This window comes from Manacus vitellinus, unplaced genomic scaffold, assembly GCF_001715985.3.
Source record: "Manacus vitellinus isolate BGI_N305 unplaced genomic scaffold, ASM171598v3 scaffold_2_pilon, whole genome shotgun sequence".
Lineage (NCBI taxonomy): Eukaryota > Metazoa > Chordata > Aves > Passeriformes > Pipridae > Manacus > Manacus vitellinus.
Window position 1 is genome coordinate 6,267,382 of NW_021940208.1, and position 22,374 is coordinate 6,289,755.

The 22,374-nt window shown below is 40.2% G+C and overlaps 1 protein-coding gene across 6 annotated transcripts in view; it reads left to right on the plus strand.

Annotated features, from left to right (window-relative positions):
- The window catches only part of FAT3 (FAT atypical cadherin 3), a 327,771-nt gene extending 317,688 nt beyond the window's left edge, over positions 1-10,083 (plus strand). The window contains exons 26-30 of one of the 6 annotated variants that reach the window (XM_018071269.2): positions 1,927-2,040; positions 5,424-5,483; positions 7,583-7,658; positions 8,048-8,083; positions 8,688-8,761. In XM_018071269.2, the coding sequence (XP_017926758.2) occupies positions 1,927-2,040; positions 5,424-5,483; positions 7,583-7,653 (245 nt within the window). In that variant the 3' untranslated portion in view covers positions 7,654-7,658; positions 8,048-8,083; positions 8,688-8,761. Of the gene's footprint in view, positions 1-1,926; positions 2,041-5,423; positions 5,484-7,582; positions 7,659-8,047; positions 8,084-8,687 lie in introns of all 6 variants that reach the window. The other 5 variants (XM_018071270.2, XM_018071264.2, XM_018071265.2 and 2 more) reach the window with 5 other exon arrangements.
- The last annotated feature ends 12,291 nt before the right edge of the window (positions 10,084-22,374 follow it).

Consider the following 22,374-nt stretch of genomic DNA (forward strand, 5'->3'; position numbering starts at 1 on the left):
GAAGGCTGGAGAGGGACATTTCACAAGAGTGATAGAACATTTCACTAGTGATAGAACAAGGGAGAATGGCCTTGAGCTGATGAGTTTAGATTAGATATTAGGAAGGAATTCTTTACTGTGAGGGTGGTGAGGCACTGGAACAGGTTACCCAGAGAGGTTGTGGCTGCCCCATCCCTGGAAATGTTCAAGGCAAGGTTGGATGAGGCTCTAAGCAAGTTGGTCTAGTGGAGGGTTCCCTGCCCTTGGCATGGGGATTGGAACCAGATGATCTTTAAGGTCCCTTCCAGCCCAAACCATTCTATGATTCTATAATCTTCAACCCTATTGCAACAAAGCTTTAACCAAAACTGTCAAATAAAAACTATATTATCCAGAAACTTTCATAGTCTTGTAGTTTTAAGCAATAGGAACTGAGGACTAGACAGAAGAATCTGGCACTGCCTTTAAGGAGACTGTAGTAAGATGGAGGTTGGCCTCTTCTTCCAGGCAACTAGCAGCAGGACAAGAGGACAACATCAAGATGTGCTGGGAGAGGTTCAGGTTAGACATCAGGAAGCATTTTTGCACTGAAAGGGTGGTTAAGCCTTGGATCGGGCTGCCCAGGGAGGAGTCACCATTCCTGGAAGTGTTCAAGAAACGACAGCACATAACACTTCAAGTTAGGGTTTAGTTGGCGTGGTGGTGTTCAGTCAGAGGTTGGACTCGATGATGTCAGAGGTCTTTTCCAACCTTAATGATTTTATGATTCTATACCTGTGCCCTGACCGGCACATTTTCATCTAAAGCGGCCCGTTGGCTAAGGTTTTCTAGTGAAAAACAGGGAATTAATTTTCGTTTATTTGGGCTGTGTTTCAGAGTTGTGTTGTGGTCGACCTTTTAAATCTTTAAATATAGTTATGCTGATTGAAAGCATCAGCATGCCAGCCCTCATACATGCTCTGTTCTGTATTCTCCTGGATGTTTCTGCCAGTGACACTTCTGGTATCTGTATGAATTTCTGCACAGCATGAGGCCATGCCATGGAGACAGACCTCAGCTGTCAAGAAGTGAGAAGCAGTGCAGCTTCATTACTGCAGCACTCACTCCATCCTCTACATACCCTGCTTCTCAGCAGTAACAAATCAGCCCTTGCTGTATGGAGGTGTGCCATGCTGTGGAGAAATATCTACAGGTGGAGAGCTGTACTTCCATGTTTGTAGCACCTGAGCTTCTTCATTTATAATTGGCTCAGATCTCTCTCTCAGTGCTTACTATGGGGGATAACTTTTTGTGTTCCTGATTATCTCTTTTATAATATGTAGTTGAATGCATTTATTCACATGTGTTTAATTACAGGCGAATTTATACCATAGGTTGCAGTTACATTGCTAAACAGTGAAGTTGTCAAGACTGAATGTCCCTGATGAAAAGCAATGTAAATTGAAGGATAATCTATTATATGTCAGTGATGGAGCAATTAAAATCTGATCCAAGGGCCACTGATATGAATAACAAGATACACAATAACTTTATTGAGCATTGAATGAGCCTTTAATGAGGCTCTCAAATTAGGAAATGAACGGTAAAGATAAATGTAACTGTAATCTCTTGTATAAGCTGTTTATACCACATTCTTTAAGTCATCACCTTTTTTGCTGTTGAGACTACATGTCATCTAAAAAAAGGCAATACTGAATACAGATGTTTCTTCCTTGATTACAGTGCTGTCAGCCAGTTGAAAGACTCTTTGGGCTTCAAACACTTCTAATGTCTAGGTATCTTCAGCAGCTGCCTTCTTGATGAATAGGTCATTTCCTCTGGCTGAAGGAAATCATTTTATTCTGAAAAAAATAATAGAAGGCAGGATTTAAATGTGTCCGTGGTATAAATAGATAAATGTGCATACCTAGAGAGTACCTTTTTGCTTTGTTTTTGCTGTCAATGAAGGTAAAGGGGTTGATGACGCTGAAGAAGTGACCTGTTTTTCAGGAAGTAATAAAGGCAGCAACTCCGAAGTACAGTCCCTCAGCTCCTTCCAGTCTGATTCCGGTGATGATAATGGTAAGAAATGATTTTATCTGTATTATGCTTGGGGAAAAGCTATTTAGCTCTCTTTCTAATATTATTGAAAACATTCATGTGACATCTTGAAAGCCTTTAATGATGCTGAAAGTCTCAGGTTCAAGCCCTCACTTTGTGTCCACATACTAAATTATAGGAATGTAATAAAAATCTATAGGAATGTGATAAAAATCTTGATGGTTGGGGCTGTTGCATCAGGACCAAGCTTTACAGTGAATTAGAGATATAGTACAGCATAGTCCTATTGACAAGATACATGTTGACTAATAGGTTGCAAGTGAAACTGTAGAATTTTTATCATTTTCCCTCTTGGAAGAGCATGACTTTCATGTTTCATCAGTCACATAAAAGGAATTTCTGTGCCATTTACCAGGTCTCATTCATGATCCCAACAAGACTCTGCTGGTGCTTAGCAGCAACAATGAGCGGATGAGCCAGTCCCTGGTGGCTTGGCTTCTGCCTGGTAATCACAGCTCAGCAAACAATAGAACACCATTAAATCCTTGTTCAGTGCATACTCAGTGCCTGCTCTCAAGTCCTACATCATTATCTCAGTGGGTGACATGGGCAGAGCCATATACAGCCTGAAAAAACCCCACAAAGTCAGAGCAAATCTTTGTTCCTACGACCCATATATGTTGAGTAGTGGGTCTGAGAAAAGGCACAAGATGTTTCTGCTGGGAAGGGATGGTGGATGTCAGGGAAGTCTCATTCAGGTACACAGAAAAAGACTAGCACAAAGAAATTGTACTTGGTTTCCTCAGCTGCCAGTTAATGAACTGTCTGGAGACTTAGTTCCTCAGTCATGTCATGCAGCTCTTCTCTAGGTACTCTGAAATGTTGGAAAAAGCACTGAAAGCGAAGTGCACTTGCAGTTCCTTTTGGTTCAGCTGTGTCTGAAGCATCACGATTATTTTTGTTAAGCTTCTCAATGCTTTTCTACCCTGCACCCAAAAAAAACCTTTATTTTTTTTTAGAATAAGTATTATTTTAATGATATATGCTTACATTATAATTACCTTCAAAATAATTATTCAAGTGGTCATTTATTGTACATTGTTACTTTTTGTATCTCCTACATTCTAATTAGACATTTCAAGCTCCTGATCCTCCCTCCATTTAATTCAGTGACACAGTACCCACAGAAACTGGATTGGACCTCCTATGCTCACTCATTTTTTGTGAAAGCTGCATTTAAAATAAGGCCTTTAGAGGTAACAATTGTAGTTCAGGTCCAAACAAATCCATATCTTCAGGGAGAATGAGGGAAGAAATTTAAGTCATCTGAATCATTTGCAGAGGTCAATGCAAGACCATATGCTGTGGTTTTCTTGAAGCAGCAGGGAAGGTTTGCAGTAAAATAGCCTAAAATGCAAATTCAGGCATACGTAAACACATAGATGTTCACATACGTGTACTTAAGGACTAACAGGTATCCCTCCTGGAGCCATAAATCCTTCCTCTTCCTGTCAAGTTAATTCTTATTGCTTCATATACCTACAAAGATTAAAAGGTTGTCAGTGAAACTACAACCAAACCAAACCCCCTCCTCCAAAGCCAAGAGCAATGCTCCCAGGTTCTCAAATGGCTAGCAGAGAGAACAGGCTTGTGTCATGCTGATGTACAAATGGCTGTGCCAACATTGTCTTGTAAAAATGGGTAATTGCTTCTGACTGGGGAAACCTGTTTTGCACTGGTGAAACACTGGGATACATCCCATTGAAGGTGCAGACAACCCTGCACTCTTCAGTTTCTATCAGGTGCAGGCAGCCTCCACTCAGCCTCTCCAGAATGCTTGGAACCTTCTCTTGCTGGGTCAAATAGGGCTTGTCTTACCATGAAAACTCCTTTTGGGTGTGATTTTTAACCTACCTTTTTTTTTCCCTCCCACCTTATTTCTACTGCATTTAAGTTGCTCAGCTCCCCTAGTCTTGCTGAGAGTAGTTAGCAGTATTTTTTGTGATCAAAAAGCAAAAAATCTGAACAATGTTGTATTTGGGTGTTGACCTCCAGTGAGCTGTAAGCAGTTTCCCTCCTTTCTGTGAACATGCTCTGCTCAGCTCCCACCAGAGCCAACCCTTAGTAGCAATGAAGACTTTCTGATCTGTTTTTCACTCTCAGTTGTTCTCCTCATAGAGTTTACAGCTGCCCTCCATGTCTTCCCAGCCATGCAGCAGCTAATTGCATGGAGTCCCTTATTTTTCTATAATGTTTATTATGCATTAGCCAGTACAAGTCTCCTTTGTACAATTGTCAATGCTGTTGATGGCATAAACATGCTGAACATAAACATAAAACATGACTGGTTTGGTTTATCGAGGCTCTTTCTGCCAAGCCTTCACAAGAACTGAGGAAATTGGATAATATCCCTGATCTCATGCCCAAAATTTAACAAAGATGTGAAAATATTCAACATATATTTGCACTGTTACTGTTAATATGTTTCTTGTGACCTCAGAATCTGTTGGCCATGTGAAACAAAAAAGTATCTCTTACACAGCATTTCTGGTCCCCTTCTTAGCCTGCTCCAAAGCAATCATTTTTTTCATAAGTAAAGACAAAGGAAAAGGCATGGATCCAGTGCCCACTGAACCAGAGCTTTCCCTCTGGTGGGTTTATTTCATGTCCTCACAAGCAGGGGTGTTAGGTGGTGCACAGTGCCGATCTAGAGGACGACACATTGTAGGCCTTCATGTTAAACAACTGCACAGTCTATATTAATTATTTCAAGGGGAGAGTATGTTTTGGTAAAACTCCTGCAGAAAACACACAAAGCATTTGTGAAACTGTTCTGTCAAACACAAATCAAAATTTGAACCAAAGCTACTTGCATGTGTCCTCCTGTGCTGCTTAACGTCCCAGAGGTATTACATGGCACAGCACAAAGAGTAAATAAATAAAACATTCCTCTTAGGAAATAGAATGAGCTTAGCACTGTTTCTGATGCTGTGATGGTCAAAAAGATAATGATCCTTGGAGCACATGGCACCGTCTCTAGAGACCTCTAAGCAAGAATGAATTAGAAATTAGTGTCAGGTAGACGAGATACTGCTTTGGTTAATTGAATCAGCTGGCCAGTCTACTTGAATTTATGAGTGATACACATCATGCCATATACCTCTATGGAAATGCTGGTTTGGAATTTATCACCACTCTGAAAATGTATGGGATTATCTGAAATTAAATGTCCTGCAACCCGTTGTATAAATCATGCATTGGTTGGGAGCCTTTTTTTTTTTTTTTCAATGTCAGTTCTGTCTGTTTGAGAGAATTTATTGTGGTAACATATGATGTGTGTTTTAAATACTAACCTGAAGCTGTCCTTCCCCTCCCTTTATTTTCTACTTTCCCTCCCCTGCAAGCTTCCATAGTGACTGTCATACAGCTTGTCAACAATGTAGTTGACACTATAGAAAATGAAGGTATTTAATTTTTTTTCTTTCTTGTTATGCAACAATGCTTCCTGTTTTCATTGTGAAAAATTCCAGCAGAACCTCACTAATCTACACTGACCAGCAAACCTGTGGCAGGGATTGGGTTTTGCAGATCAGGATGTTCACCAGCAAACATGAAAACGCCAGAGGAACATACCACAAAATGTCTCTGGATAATTGGAGGTGGTAGAAAAGGTGTCAAGCCTTCATCTTCTGTTCAAGTCAATGTTTTTGCTTGTTATCTCCCATTGCCTTCAGAGAAAAGATTAGATTGATAATGGAACCATATCATAGAGGTTATCCTGGCTGCAGAGACTGGGAAACAGGAGATGACACAGGAAGGCTGTAAAGTATCCCATGCTGCACTAGAGCTGGGTTATGCGCTCCAATGGGATCACACAGAGAGGAGCAAAATGATGGTAGGCAGGTGGCTGGTTTCTCCCAGGTAACCCTGTCAAACAGATGTGTAGACATAGCTCCATGGATGCCATGTAGCAAAGCAGCCTGACTTTCCCCTGGGGTTAATGTGCCCATTGAATAGAGCATGCCTGTGGGGATCAAGGACCCAACACGCACCTCTTCCACTGACCTCCTGGGTAAGCTCAAGCTCATCAAGTTATAGGTGAACTGACTTCCCTACCTGTAAAGCAGGAATATCACTATTTTCCTTTTCCATTAAGCACTGAGGAAATGTGGTGTCTCAGAGATAAACATTTATTTATTTTTACAACATATATCCTATCCATGGGAAAATGTCCACTCAATATTAACTCACGTTATCCAGAAGTTCAACATTTCATCTGTCCATAGCAAATTTGATCCAGATTTTTCAGACTTCAACTAATCCAGTCTCCATAATACTTAAAAACGATTAAGTAAATTATTTTTGGGAAACAACTGATTTTTTTTCTTGAGCCAGTTCGCTGCAATTTTCAAAAACACTTTTGCTCCTGGCTAGCGATGGCATTTGAGTATTTGTCTGTAGTACATTTATGGATTTCCTGAAGTGTGAGTGCCACTCTTCTCATTATCAAATAAATGTAATAGCCAAGGTTAATACAAAAAGAAAATCCCACTCAAAAAATAAGAAAATAACCTTGAAAAGAAACCACAGGCACTGAAAACGTCCTTTCCTTCCTAAAGGAAGGCTTAAGCAAACACACTGGTTCCCCATCATGCTTTACAGATCCGAAAAAGCCAGTTTGGCATCAGTTTCAAGAGGCTGCACTGAAAAATGCTTTCCCCACTTCTCAGTTCCTTATTATGAGACTTAGGACTCTTACCTGCTTTGCTCTGGAGCTGGCAGAAGCAGTGAATAATTAGCCACGCTGGAGCTCTGGCTGCTTGGTAGGCAGAATCACTGCCACAGAGTCGAGAAAGAGTGGGGCTCCTGCCCCAGGGACCTGCGGGGGGTTGTGCAAGTCAGCAAATTAGAGAGGTTCTCCTGGATTCTGAACTCCACAACTCAGAGGGCCCTGATGCATCTCGGGTGCAATGCCATTACACTGACCCAAATAAAGCAAAATCCACTTTACAAAAGTCCAGTTTAGACGCTGCTGCTAAAGCTGCAGTAGTCCCAGCCCTCCTCACTCCAGGATATCACAGAGCAGGTAGAGAGCTACTGTCTGGCTAACAAGCTAATGAAGAAATCACCATCACCACATGCGCCATGTGGCAGTAAGCAAGGACAAGTGAGGTCTTGGTAGGTGGAGGCCTAGAGAACAGTATTCTCTGCCCTCATCTGTGTCTGAGCCCCAGAGGTGATGCCATAAAGGCCTATATATCTTGCCAGACCTCCTCCAGCAATGCCATCCAGAGACCTTGCTGAATGACTTCTTGCATGAAGCCCAATAACATGTGGCTGAACAAGAGCATATCCATCTAGAAAATGCTGCAGCTTATTCCCCACTCTTGTCTCACATAAAACCTCTTTCCTTGCTCTCTTCCCCACCCCTGCACCCTCTCCATACCGGAATGCCTCCCTCCCCACCAGCTAGCATGGCAGTGCAGGTGGGAGGTGGGTATGGGGTTGTGGAGCATTGTAGCTGACAGCCCCATTAAATGGCTTTGTATTCTATTCTATTCAGGTTCTTATACCGTGCCCATCACCATGGTATCTGAGCCCAGGTGGGCCCAGATTTGTTTGAACCGGCCCTGAGAATGGTAGATTCTTATTTTTCTGTTTCAAAGTGAACAAGTGAGAAAAAAATGTACTTGCAATTATAAACCGTAGAGATGGTGGATAGCCCTTTTTTGTATTAAGAATTCCAGCTCTAATGTAATTCCATATCTCTTCAGTGAGGGTAAACAATTAAGATATGATAGAAAAGGAATATAATACACGACATAAACATTTTTATGTATATCTGCATTTGACGGGCAAGTTTAGCTTGTATGTTAAAATAAAGAATAATTAAAAATTCTATTAAAATAACGCCAAAGCAGCCGTACTTTAAAAATATGCATGCAAAGTTTTGTATTTTCACATGTAATACAATGCTGGTAACAAGCTCTGAGTTACCAGTTTTTACTTTTTACTTTGTATCTGACAGTGTCTGTTATGGATCAAGGACAGAACTACAACAGAGGTGATTTTTCTGGGACACCTTCTGCCTGCCAGACTGGGCTGGGGTGGGCAGAGCACTGACAATCTCTTTGGTTTTCTTCTTGAACTGCTTCACGTGTACTCTTTTGTTTGAATTCTGTTGGGTTCATAAGCTGCATGAGAATGGTCAGCCACTTTTTTCAAAATTCAGTTTTCAGTCAATCAGATTATTTGCTTGCACACTTTCTTTCTTGAAGTCATTGGAAGTGGAAGGGGAGACGAGATGTGATGCCATAAGCATGCTGATTTATGGATCTTTTCAATTAACTGTGAAAAGCAGTGATTCAGACATATTTGTCATTTTGATTTATCGGACTTATAGTTCCTAATACGACACAGAGGCATCCTAAAGAGCAAAATGCCTGAGAGTGACGATACTTTGTTTCCTTGCTTGTTTGCATTAGCATCATAATGCAATTTATTCTCCTCCTCTACCCCCCCTCTTCAGGTCAGAGCATGAGTGACCTGTGTCAGTGGCCTGTGGAGCATGCTGATTTGAATGTGCTGTGAGGACTCCATGCATGCAGGACACTGTTCTCATTTGTGGTCTCATCCTAACAGAGCTATGATTCTCTTTCCTGCTGCAGCGTATCACTGGGATACCTCTGACTGGATGCCAAGTGCTCGCTTGTCCGACATTGAGGAAGTGCCCAATTTTGAGACAACAGATGGAGGCTCGGCTCATCACGGCAGTACCAGAGAACTGGAAACAGATTACTACCTTGGTGGCTACGACATTGACAGCGACTACCCTCCCCCTCACGAAGAGGAGTTTTTAAGCCAGGACCAGTTACCACCCCCTCTTCCAGAGGATTATCCGGACCAATATGAAACCCTCCCACCCTCGCAGCCAGTCTCAATGGCAAGTACTCTCAGCCCCGATTGCAGGAGACGGCCGCACTTCCACCCTAGCCAATACCTCCCTCCTCACCAGTTCCCCAATGAGACAGACACCACGGGGTCTCAAGCTGGGAACGAATTTAGTACTTTTGCTGTTTGCCCAAGCCAGAACACAGAAAACATTAGTGCAGGTAAGATGCCTTTATCCTTGCACAACTCTCTAGATGCCTCCTCCTCTGATGTCTCGGCCAGCTGCGGCTTTGATGACTCCGAAGTAGCCATGAGTGACTTTGAAAGCGTGGAGGAACTCAACTTAGAAAACGTTCACATTCCATTTGTGGAGACCCAGCATCAGACACAAGTGTAAAGGAAGCTCCTTTCTTCTTCTTCCTCCTCTTCTTTTTTTAATTTTGTCATTTGGTCCAATTAATAGTATAAATATTGAGAAGAAAATTTGCTGAAGGTGTGTCTATATATATTAGGCAAGGCAAAAATATGGTAAAACCCATTATTAACTTGTTCAGAAATGATACTGTATGTGCAGACATGAAGAGACCAATTGTGTTAAGTATTATACATCACAAAATTGTTACAGACAATCTGGAGAGTGTGTACCTGTATTTATTACCAAGAGTAAAACTCAGCTTTTGAGGCAGGGGGAAACAATAATTGCTAAATAATTCCTTTCTCTCTCCTAAAGTTTGATTTTTTATTTTCATTGTGTTATTAAAAGTGTTACAGTGTTATAATCTCCCCACAGTATTAAGGAACTGGTATGGATAATTCCAAGATGCACTGCTGCATGAAACTTCATGTCAGCAAAGAGTGAAAGCAATTGATTGCTGAGGCTGCTGCGTACATTTCAGATGGCTGAAAAAAAGCAACATTTACAAATTGGCTTGTCAAAGACAAGCAGCCAGTTACTTGTCCATAAATATTTGCCTATACTTTTGTTTGTTACGTAGCATTTCATTCTACTTTATGTGCATATAGAGCAACATATGTACAGTTTATATTTACTCCAAATTGGCCTACTTTGGTTGCCATTTTTTTAAAACCTGGCATCAGGTGTGTGTGCATAGCTTCACCTGTGAGAACTTCTAGAAATATCAGAGTTTGGCTCAGGAGTGGCCTGGTTTTTCCCCAGCTGCACAGCCTCCCTTCTGTATGCAATGTGAAGGTGCATCTGAAAACACAGGGAAACCTAACTAACTACACACAGCTAATTATTTTTTTAAATTTCTTGCTTAGGCAGCCACCTATTTAACAGCAGTCATCATGCTACAGTTACTGCAGTAAAATTAGTTGCAATTAAGTTGCATAACCTCAGATTGTTAGCTGAACTTCATTTGGCAAATGTCCATCCCTAGAGTTTACAGGATGAGCTCTCAGATACTGTAGACTGACTCAGGCAGTGGAACTGCATGGATGGACTGTGGCCAAAGGGCTGGCCCTAGATTTTCCACTGGATTCATGATTTTGTAGGATTTGACAACTTCCAAAGGTTGTTTGCAGGCTTCAGAATATTGTTGTGGGATGAAGAAAACCATGTCCTCTGTATGCTTTTATGCTTCCCTCAGCCTGATTGGAGTAAATGGCCATTCACACTGATTTAGACTGAGCAGCAAAGTTCAATATGGAAGTATGGGATTTTCACTCAGTGTAGTAAAGCAGAATATGCATACCTGTTGCTCAGTCCTCTGAAAAAATGTTTTTACCCCTGCAATTTATAGCATCTGTATATGTTACCAGTGAATGTGTGTCTACAAGTCTGCATTACTGCTGGGTTTTCCCATTCCTTCCATGGCATAATTCTGTCATTCTGAAAAGTTATTGAATACCTAAATCACTGTGGTACACAAATAGATTCAGTAACAGGTTTCCTGTGCTGCTTTCCGTGTCCTATCCCTTGGTCGATCATCTTAACTGGGTAGTTTCAGTAGCTGTATTCCGGGACGCGTTCTTGACTGACTTGAGCTTCACCCAAGATTAAATTGTGGGCCATTTCTTGACACACAGGAAGTGTTTATTCAGAAATTGTCCCAAATACAAAGAAATTATTCATAGAATTTCATTTAAATAATTGCAGCTTGTAACACTTTTAATAAAACAGGATTTCTAAAGTTCTTGGAGTAGGTACAGTGTGTTGCTGCTTCTCTCCAATAGCTCATGTAACTGTTGAAGACTGGAGTAGATATTTTCTTTGGGATGATGCAGCAATTCTTCAGTAGAAAACAGTTCATTATACAGATACATGAATAAATTGAGTGAACTTCTAGAAAGAATGTACTGCACATACAAGTATTATCAAGTACTTGTCTGCAAATAGGTCCCGTCCATTGAATTTATGAATGTCACTTGGTCTTCTCAAAGTAAACATGCTTCTGTGATGGTGATATATTCTGAATGTGCTCATGGTGCGTTTCAACCCCTTTTTCCCTGCTACTATTCCTGTGATTTTAAGAAGAAAAAAATATGGAAATTTGTATTGTGATTGCAAAGGACTGAGGGATTTGCCAAAAAGCCATAAAATGGTTTGGCAAACCTAGAGGCATGGATGGAAAATAACTCTTAATTGTTCATGAAGTCTGTGTTACAGGAAAGGAAATGCAATTAGACTGATGTCTCTTCAAGAGTAGGAACATCAGAGTTTGCGAAACAAAGCTGCAAATTTAGCTGCACTTTTAAAGCTTGTATGACTTTCTGAGAAATGTGATGCTCTCTTAGCATTGGGCTGCAGTTTACATGAGGTATGATCCTACTCAGTTTTGGTTTGAGACATTTTTATCCATTATGCAATTAAATCTGTTTGAGCCCCCAGATAGTTATTAGGTGTACTTGTCATCTGTCTTCTTAGTGAAAATTCTTGCATAAGCCTGAGACACCTATATCAAGCTTTTACTTGGACATATCAAAAGTGTCACGAGGGAGGACACCATGGGAGCCTAGCAATTGCCATACAGAACAAAAATCAATGTTTCTTACCAAGCTTGTTGCCTCAGTAATATATTGTTGGTAGTGAGTTTTACTGGTAAAATATGCATAAATACAATGTATAGTACTTTTTCTGTTTGATGTTGTTGCCATTTCATTTCACTGAACGCCTACTTATTAAAGTGCTGTTGGGAAGGTGCCAATGATCACCCATTCAGCCTTCTCTGTCCTACTCATGATTTCTATACCTCAGTATCTCCTCCTCTCCAAATCCATCTTTAAACAGATTCCCTTCTGTGAATATGGTACTTCCATGGCCTTTCTGGTTTTGTTCAAGCTCTTTTTGAAAATAAGACCCAAATGCAGATCTAAAGGTGAAATACCTCTTAGGGAGTCAGATTTTCATATTAACAACTCTGTTAAACCAAACCATTTTATTTTCTTTTTAATTACTGCTCCACATGTACAAGTCACAGTTTTCTAATCTGGAAGATAACACCACATTCATAACCTAATGTCAGAATTATTGTTCATATTAGTCCATCCAATATATATTTCTTTTTCTACCATATGATGATTTTTATATTGCTGCTGCTGTCATTGCCAAGTCCCTGGTTCTGCGAGAGCTCCCCTCACATCTCTGCTTATCCTGTGTGTCTGTATTTCAAACTACATCCCTGTAGATGGCTCCACTACACGGTATTTTCTCTCAGAATCATCTGTAGCAGATGATTTCACAGGCTTAATAAAGTACTTTTGAGTATCATTGGGTTATAACTCCTAGAATCAAGGAAGTCTTTGCTTTTTGTAAAGAAACGTCAAAAGAAAAAAGCAACTTGTTAAAATGCAAATACTCTCTTGTATCAGAAATCAGTGACTTTGCTAGGAGTATATGAGGCTGAGTAAAAGGTACTTGTTCTCTGCATTTTGATCAAGTTGAGAGTGTCATGCACACTGACAGCCCTTTTGATAACTCTGGCAAAAGAAAGAGGCAGACAACATGATTTATGCTGCCAATACCACATCAAGTGTCTTTGTGCTTATGTACCTTTCTTAAATATGTTAATTATTTTGCCTTTGTATTACAAACATTCTAAAAAAAAAAAAAAAAGGGCAAAAAGTTCTCCCAAAACCATAGGTACTGGATGTGGTTGCTATCCTGGGCCAGTATCTTACAGCAGACACACAAATGTGACACTGAGGAGCTGCAGAATCACTTCCCTCCCATGGAAGGAAATGGACAACCCCACTAGAAGATCACCATAAAGTTGTCTTCCTATAGGACCCTCCTATAGGACTCAATGTATGAAGACACATACACGTAAGAAGGACTTTGGAATGCAGAGATTCACTACAGAACTGTGATTTCCTGTCTATCAATCTGTTTTCCTTAAGCTCAGTGCCATCTTTGATTCTGAACTATCCCATGGGTTTCCTTAATCTATAGTTGCAGTAAAAGGCTGTAAGGAGTCAAAAGCTTCTCACTGCCACTGTTTTCCTCAGAAATCAGAAATCCATCTCTCGAGCAGGATCTCCCCCTCTGCATGTTGCACAAAGAACCTAAATTTTGGTCCTCAGAATTTTTTCTCCCATTCTCTCAATTCTCTGATGTAGTCTGAAGTACTGATAGCCTTGATGTACTGGTACCTCCAGAAACTCAGAGTGGGTGCAGCACAGTGAAAAAATGCATGTCACTGAAATGCTGATTAATGGGGAGGCAGCAGCCTGTTTTCTCTGCAAAACAGGCAGGTGGGAAATTTTGAGAATATGACATAAAAGCTGTTGCTCTTGGCTCATATAAATTCCATGTTAAAGATAAATGTGGGCTGGACAAGAAAAATGGTTAAGAACACAGCTCTACTCCAAGCTCCTGCTTGAAAAAACTAAAGTGATGCTATAGTATATTCTTATAGCCCATAATAGTTGCAGTCATGGGAGAGGGAGTTGAAGGTGCCCTCGACCAGTTCTGCAAAGTTTCATTTGAAAAGAAAGCACCCTTAATAATGGAGGAAACCAGTTCTTTAAAACTACTACTGAAAGTACATCTGTGCTTTGTTGGTAATGTTTGGAGCTATTCACTGAGTAACAATGGACATTTCGTCGGTTTTCAAGAAGAGAGCTACATCTTCAGGTTCATTCCCTGATGGTTTACCGTCATTTACCATGCAGTAAAACTGTGCATTTTGCCTGTTTGCATCTCTTTTCCTCTCAATATGCCAAACTGTGATTTGAGTCTTAGAAATTTAGACCATTGGCCATTCCCATGGATTTTAACCTGTGTTTCACAACCTGACATTTAACATCTCCATTATGAGAAGGGCCATTCAGTTAGTAATTTAACTGCATCATCCAAGGGATGGGTGGATGGGAGGAAATGAATTTAAATTCATTTCTTTATGTAATAATGAAAAGCAATAATTGCAAATATGTCGTATTACACAAAGGCCATAAGTAATCTTTACCAGTGTTAAGAGTGCACTTGAACTGTATTACGGAAAGAGATTGGAGCCCTCAGAACTGTAGCATTCTTTTGTCATAGGAATACCTGAAACACTATTATTTAACAATGCAATGAGCCCATACTGCCGTTTTTCAGGAGATGACAAAGATGTTTAGGAATGAAAGCAGTTCTCTTTAAAGCACTGTATTGGAAAAGATTGTCTTGTAAATTTTACCTGTTGCAATCAGGCTGGTTTGTAAAGGATGTATGTTTTGGTGTTTAAAAAGAAGTTTATAAACTAATGTATATAACGGTTTCAAATTACCAGGCTTTTGTAGATATTTGATGCCAATCAGGTTGCTTTAATTTTTTTTTTGTTTATTTGTTTGTTTGATATAATTCTAAAGAGTCATCAAAGTTGGTTTAAAGTTTAAGATAACAACAGGAAAAAAAACAAAAAAGTTTTAGATCTGAAAACTTTTTAATCATTTCAAAATGTACTGTAACTTTCCTTTGGGTTCAGCTCTTTTTGTTTAACTTCTTTCTGTTTCTAAGATGTTTTTTATTGACTTTTTTTAAATGAATGTGTTTTGCACAAAAAACCTAGAGATATGATTTTTATTCCATTTCAAGTAGGTATTAAGAGATGTCATTTTTCCAATGACAACAAATTAAACCTTATGCAAAAGGGAAGGTTTATCACTTTGAGTGGATATAGTCCTTCATCTGAAAACTAATTGTTTCTTCATCATTGCTGTTGGCAGTATTGTCTTGTGTTTTTTTGCTATAAAAACAAAACAATGAAAAAAAGTGTACAGGTTTGTAACTGCCAAAATTTGCTAAAGTTGATGGTTAAAACAAATTTTCCAAGTAAACAAAAAGAAAAGCCCAGCTGTGTTGATTGCTTCTTGATTTTTCTCCTACTTTCAAAGGACGGAACAAGATAAGACACATCAGTTCTGCAAGGAATGTAGCATTTCATTACCTCTCTGTGTACAAGATTGTAGAAAATTCTACCTTTTTGGACTCTTCAAATTAATTTTATTATTACACAGCAATTCCTCTATAGGGGCCCCTACTTGCACTGCAGAGCACACTTGCCAAGAGTTGCTTAGCTGGGGCATATAAGCTAAGGCAGTTGCCTGATTAAATCGACATCCACAAATAATGCAAAAGGCATCATCACATCCTGTAGCCATCTAGACAGTGAGCTCCATTGACTGAGAGAGCTTCAGGAGGCCATCCACCTGTCCTGTGGTAGATGCTTAGTGGGGATACAAGGAACAGGTTTGTAAAGCAACAGCACACTCCATCAGGACAGTGGCCTGCCATGGGCATCTCTATCCTCCAGCATCATGGCACTGTCAGGTGGACCAGCTGGGACAAATTCAAGTGGGAAGTCTTATGTGTGTAAGCACTGCCCCTGAAAAAAGGTGTCATTGTGCTATGCATGGTACTCTGCTCAGGGCGTTACACTCAGGGATACCCCATTTATTCCTCCTTCATCACATCCGTTCAGCTCCACAGCCCAAGCTGCCCTAGCTGGACTGGACTGAAGCATGCCTACCCCAGCTGCAATGTAGAAAGAAGGGGAAATGTTCCTTCCACAGCTCCTTGAACACCCTGCCATAACAGAGCCAAAAGCACACCTCATGCTACAGGGGAGGAGGGATGCTGGCCTGTGTCCCATTAAAACATGAAGGACCCAGAGTAGTATTTCAGTCAGCACCAGTCAGGGCACAAATACCCTTTCTCAACAATCTTTAAACAGAAGTTTAAGCTATGGAAAGGCAAAATACCAAGTCAGCATTAGAAATGTCTCTTCCCTCAAGAATACCACTTTATATTTTTCCTGGCATGGATGAGTACCTTACATTAGCCAGCTTCCTATTTAATTTTCTATTTCTGCTTGTAGAGGAGCTCTTTTTCTTTTCCACCATTACCAGTAGATTTTGACACAATCTCGGGGAAATGTTTGTGGCAGCAGAAGTAGGCTGATAGTTCAGTGAGGCTCACTGTTATAGTGAGATAGAGCAGAGCATTATAAGAAAGTAAGTCTAGTTCAGAGAACATTTAAGACTAAATGATGTAAAATTCTTGCCTCTGTTTAAGGTCCAAAGCTAGAGACAGGGAGTGACATCAGTATTTCTACTGGGATGGAAAAGATGAGAATCGAGATGGCAAACAGGTCAAAATACATCTATGTATCTTGTCAAAATGGAACCAGCACCACTGTTTGTCTCCTTAACTTGGGCCAAAAATAAGGTATTTCTTCCTTCCATGTTTTTTGGTAAGAGATTTTGTAAATGGTGCAGCATATCTGGTCCATTACAGTGGAAACAGCATCTCTCCGTTAACACTGCAGTAATGCTGGTGCATAAAGTCACACAGCAGCAGAAGACTTTCTGGTCTATAAACTAAGGGGGTAACACCTAATGAGAAAAAATTAAAAGAGAGGACACTAAAATGAAAGCTCTAGTGACTTCAATGGACCTGAAGTTTTTCACTCAAAAACTTTTCCTTTATTTGCACAGAAACATCTGTAGTGCAAAACAACATGAAAATCACATGGCATTTCCAGCCCTTAAAAAAAACTTGGAGGGCTTCTGAAATATTCTAGGGTTTGATCAGCTGAACATGAAGAGAGGGAGACAGTCCTTCACGTATGCAGATGTACTGAGCATCAGCATTTTCAGATCAAAGAAAGACCTTTTCCTGTTGGTAACACTGTTCCTGCTTCCAATTTTTGTCGTGCCTACACCCACTGTTATCATGCAATGGGGAACAAAACATCAGTGCAATGACTGTGACTTCCTCTCAAGTTCAAAGAAAGCAATGTAGAAACCCCCTACCTCTTCTCAGCCAGCAGGCATAGCCACAAAGAAGGCAGCATTTTCCAGATGGCACATCAACCTATTGAAGGAGGGACTCTGACTGTGGAGAGAAATGCATGGTTTCATATGAGAACAGGCAAGGAAATTGTAACAGCAGGTGAATGTCACGTTCTTCCTCTCTCAATTTAATTTTTTCACATGTATGTTCCCCCCAGCAGGATCAAGGGTCTTTCTATACATACATTTAGCCTATATCCCCAGATAAACTTGCTTTTCTAGGCTTCCAGAGACTACATTTCTTTCTCCCAACACATGAAACCATGACTCTGGTTCTGGGGTTGAGAAGAGGTTATCCACTAGGGCTCCTTATAGGACTCAGTGAGCCAGACACATAGAGATGTGGTGAGATCACTGCCATAGAAGAAACTTTTTACTGTGAGAGTGTTGAGGCACTGGAACGGGTTGCCCAGAGAAGTCATAGATGTTCAAGGCCAGGTTGGATGGGGGTTTGAGCACCCTGGTCTAGTGAAAGGTGTCCCTGCCCATGACAAGGAGGGTTGGAACTAGATTATATTTAAGATTCATTCCAACCCAAACTATTCTATTATTCTGTTATTTCCTGTTTGTTTATCAGGAAGGTATGGCAAGGGATGATGAAATGCAAGCCACTTAAGGGAGTCTTTATTCACAGGCATGTGAGTTATAAGTCTGTCACTGCTTTAATATGACTTTTAGTTTGCAACATCTTTGGAATAACTTTCTACATAACCTGAGCACACATAACATGAGCTCCCACTAAAGCCAATGGATAGCCACTGGCACCTCCCACAGGAGATGGATTTTACAAGTCAGGCTAAATCCACCGAGCTCAGTGGACACAGCTACTCTGAAGTAGTTGCCTAGTGAGGAAAGAAAGTACAAAGAACCAGCTGCACAGAAGCCAATTCCAGCTGTCCCACTTGTCTAGTTCTTGGCTTGCTGAGACATGTCATGAATTGCTCTCAAGGGAAAACTGCTGCTGTAAACTGGCCAAGCAGAGAGAAGCTGTCTGCTGCAACCTACCGAGCAGTTACATGGGAGTGTTTGCAAGGTCATTTATATGGCAGATATAGGGGGGGAAAAAAAAAAAAGAGAAACTGTGAAGATAATTTTTTAAGTCACTTCAAGAGATTTGTTTTATTTCAAATAACATAGAAAATTAAATGCATTAAATGTTAACACAAAGTTGTAAGGTGATCATATCTTTACAAAACACTGTGAGGATTCAAGAAGCACAAGTATTTGAGCCTTAATACACATAAAAGGTGATGTGCTGATTTTGTTAAGTCTGTTAGCTCACTCCAGTTGTCTTCAGTAACTTCAGGGGTGTCCCTGAGAAGGGGATGTTTGCAACCCAGCTGCTGTGGTATTACCACTGCCTAGATAGAAGCAGGAAGGATTTCTCCTGGGAATCCCTTGTTAGGGAAACATAAATATGCTACTGTAAATTAGGTTTGAATTGATATATTACAAGGAGACCAAGTTTCTGTCATTCTCCATCCTGCTAAAAGCAAAGCAGAGTTAACAGTTTCTGTGCATTTTGGGGTCAAAGATCAATAGCTAGAGTACTGGGACTGCTGCCTCTAGAGCTTCCAGTGCAAAACTGTGTGCCTTGTGTTCACTTCCTGGCACAGACTGATATACAGTCATGGGGGGAGGATTCCTGTCATCTACCCTCAGATATCTACAGTGGTGGTGCCTCCATCCTTGATTCGTTATGTTCAATGAAGAGATCTAGGATGCAAAGTCATTTAACCTGATGTTATCTGCTGTTATCAGCTTCAGAAGGACAACTATCTGAGAATAGATTATTCATCTTCAGTGACCATTAAGGATTCCAGATGATAATCCCAGCCACGAACATCTGTTTGGATCCTATGTATTCTACCTCCAGTGCATAATTTGCTATTGGGAATTGTTGTTTCAATATTAAATTGCTTTAATATTTAATTTAATATAAATATTTAATATTTACTCCTACAAGAGAGAGAGATTAGCAAACTGGAGAGAGGTCAGAAGAGAGCCATTAAGAGGACCAGGGCCTGGAATATACAACGTATGGGGAGAATTTAAGGAACCCGACTTACTTTGTTCTGTGAGTCTTATCTATTTCTGTGCTTTCTGTCCTAAGAAATAAAGTGTTTTCTATTCTACTGAAATTTCTTCATTGCCATGTATAAGTATTATTTGCCTTTCATTAATTATTGTAAGTGTAAATCTAATTTAGTAGGTCTTCAGGAAAAATTTTAATCTGTGCTTACTGTTAATTTTTAACAGTACTAATTAATGCAAACCTCAAAACCATGTTGCTCTATGGCAAAAAGAAAGAAAAAGTTACTACTGAAGCAAGAGGACAATGCTTTCCATTTCGAAGTTTTGCTAACACGTGCTGTCTTACTATCCGCTGTTGAATGCAGCCACATGGAGCCTGATGTAACCAGCAGTACTCAAGCTGTACTTCAGTGCAGCTGGTGAGGCAGGGAGACAGAAACCCACTTTTCCTCCTTCCCTCTCTGAAAAACCTGAAAATATTTAGGAATGTTGCTTTTTCCACTGGTCTACAGTTGTGAACCAAGTTCACAGAGGTACAGTATTTCTTCAGCACCCAGCAGAGTCAGAGCCAGAGGTGCCAGGAGAACAGCAGTGCTCTTAAAATTTCAGGAAAATACAACACTGTAATGCTGCTAAGTGCCTGGCTTTGTCTGTGCTATACAACCCTCTCATTTTGGAAAATGGTATAATTCTTCTGAGACCAGAGGTAAGGCTAGTCAAATTATTTTTATTATTATGATTCATTGATAGATTTGAGTCATTTAATGAAAACTGACTTATGAGTAATAGCAATCTGAAATAAGTTCAGAAGAACATCATAATTCACCTTTAAAAGTACCCAAAGGCCTGGTCAGTTGGAGTGTTGCATACTGCGGTTTGTTAACCCTCTCCAAAGAAAGGTTCACCACTGCACCACAGCCTCTGTCCCTCTGTCATGTTCCCTTGGGCTGCACATAGGTAGGTGTGGGAGCAGCCCTCCCCAAATGAGAGTCCAGAAAACACAGAGACCTGCATTGCTGCAGCTGGTCATACTGAAGAGGCTGTCATATTCAAAGCAGTGTCTACTTAAGGAATTTTATTTAATTTTGTTCATTGCTAGTTAACAATAGTTAACTAATTGGTTATTGGGTTTTGGGTAGCAAGGTAAGAAAAGAAGAGAAAAACACAGCAAATTACACAAAAACCTAGGGAAACACCTCTTTTACAAGATGCAGTACCTCAGGGTTGTCCCTGTGCTTGTGTGAGTGGCCCCTGGCCACAGATCCTCAGAGGGGATCATACCTCAGCATGGGCCATCCTCAGCTGCAGTCCCCTCAGAAATACCTTCTCTGGCATGGAGCACCTCTTTCCAAGAGCATATCCAGCCATTTTCCCAACAACATCTCCCTATAACATGCTTTCTCATTGTCTCTTCCCATGTGTCTTAACCCTTGTAGCTGGTGTTTTTCCTTAAATATGTTTGAGCATGAGATTTGTGGCACTTGCAATCTGGTATTGTCTCTCAGTAAACAAAACTCAGAAATAGTGTAGAGGATAATGCTTTGAATAAGTGCTTCAAGTGTGATGGGAGGAGCTTGATCTATGGCTGAGGAGCAATCTTGGGCTGTGTAAGACTGGAAATACCAAATGGTAGTAGGTAGAAGGTATTTCCAGCTTTACTAAGACTCATTCAAATCCTCACAATTCAAAAAGGAATGTTGACAAGCTGGAAAGCATTCAGAAAATCTGCAAAACTTAAATGAGAGTTGAGATCCAAACTGTACAGTGAGTCTATTTATTTAGTTATCAAAAGATGGTTAAAAATTACTAGAGAAAACAAAATTTTGTCTATTTCAGGCTAGTTCAATAGCAAGGCAGAGAACTGACATCTAGAAATTACTCAGAGCTTGGATTGAGTGAATATCCTAAACAAGTCTCCATTTGTATCTCTGAAAGATGAATTCAGGTAAAAGTTACAGAACTGACAGTACACCCAAGAAAGTTGTTTGGTCTGTGGTAAACAGAAAGCCAGTCAATGTAGTCAGGTCAAAATTAATCCCTTCTATGAATAAAAAAAAATCATTCAAATAGAGAAGAAATTAAAAGTCTAAGATATACAAAATTCCCTTTGGTGTTGAGCAGACCCCATCTGGAAACCTCCTGGACTGTGTCTGCCCTGTGAGAGCCACAGCAGCACTCCTGCCCTGGTCGACCAGGTCTGCAACTGAACTTTGATAGGAACCATTGAGGAAGAGGTGGGTGATTTATAATCAGTAATCCATCATTTACAATATTTCTTTCTTATTTCACCACCTGCTTTTTTTCTTTCTTAAATCATATTTTTAACCAGGGGATGTCTTCATTTTATTGACTGCAATACTGAAAGCATGAGACTTCAACAGGATTACTCCAAAATACTTTCTGATGGAATTTAGCATTTGCAAAGGAATTACTCATCGTGCACTCTGTAGGAAGAAATAAATTCTTCTCCAAATTGCCAAGGAAGGTGTTTTTAATTTTTCTTTTTCTTCTCTCGTGTTTGCTCTGATTTCGAGAGCCAGAGGTGTTTTTGACATTAGATCACTGCTTTGACGTGGTTTCTTCATAGGGGACTAATTTTAGGGGACAATAGAGTTTATCATGTGAAGAAGAATTACTCATTGCTTAGAGGAACTAAGCAAAAGAGAAAAACTTCTAGTTGTCAAAAGCACTCACTTGAAACTCAGACTACAAATATTTTAGATAACTAGAAGGGCTCTACCATGTTCCCATGCACAGATAGATTAGGAAGGATAATGGATACACTTGGCAGCACAGAAGACAACAGCTGTAGGAGCTTTAAGCTACGTCATCAAGTTAGAATATGTGTTGCAGTGATATGACAATGACATCTTGAGATTTATTATATAGAAAACTGCTGTGTTAGGTGTTCCTGCTTCATCCCACAGGACTGTTGTGCTAACTGCTTTGTGAGCACTCACAAAGACACTGTCACAGTTTCCTGGTCCTCAACAGCAGAAGCCAGTGACTGAGTTTTGCATAGGGTGCAGCAAGTTAGGTACATACGTTTCAATGAATTTCCTCCTGAAAAACTCTGTGTCATTTCAAGTTTTCAGGATTTGGAAGAAGAGCGTTTAACATGTATGTGTTGATAAG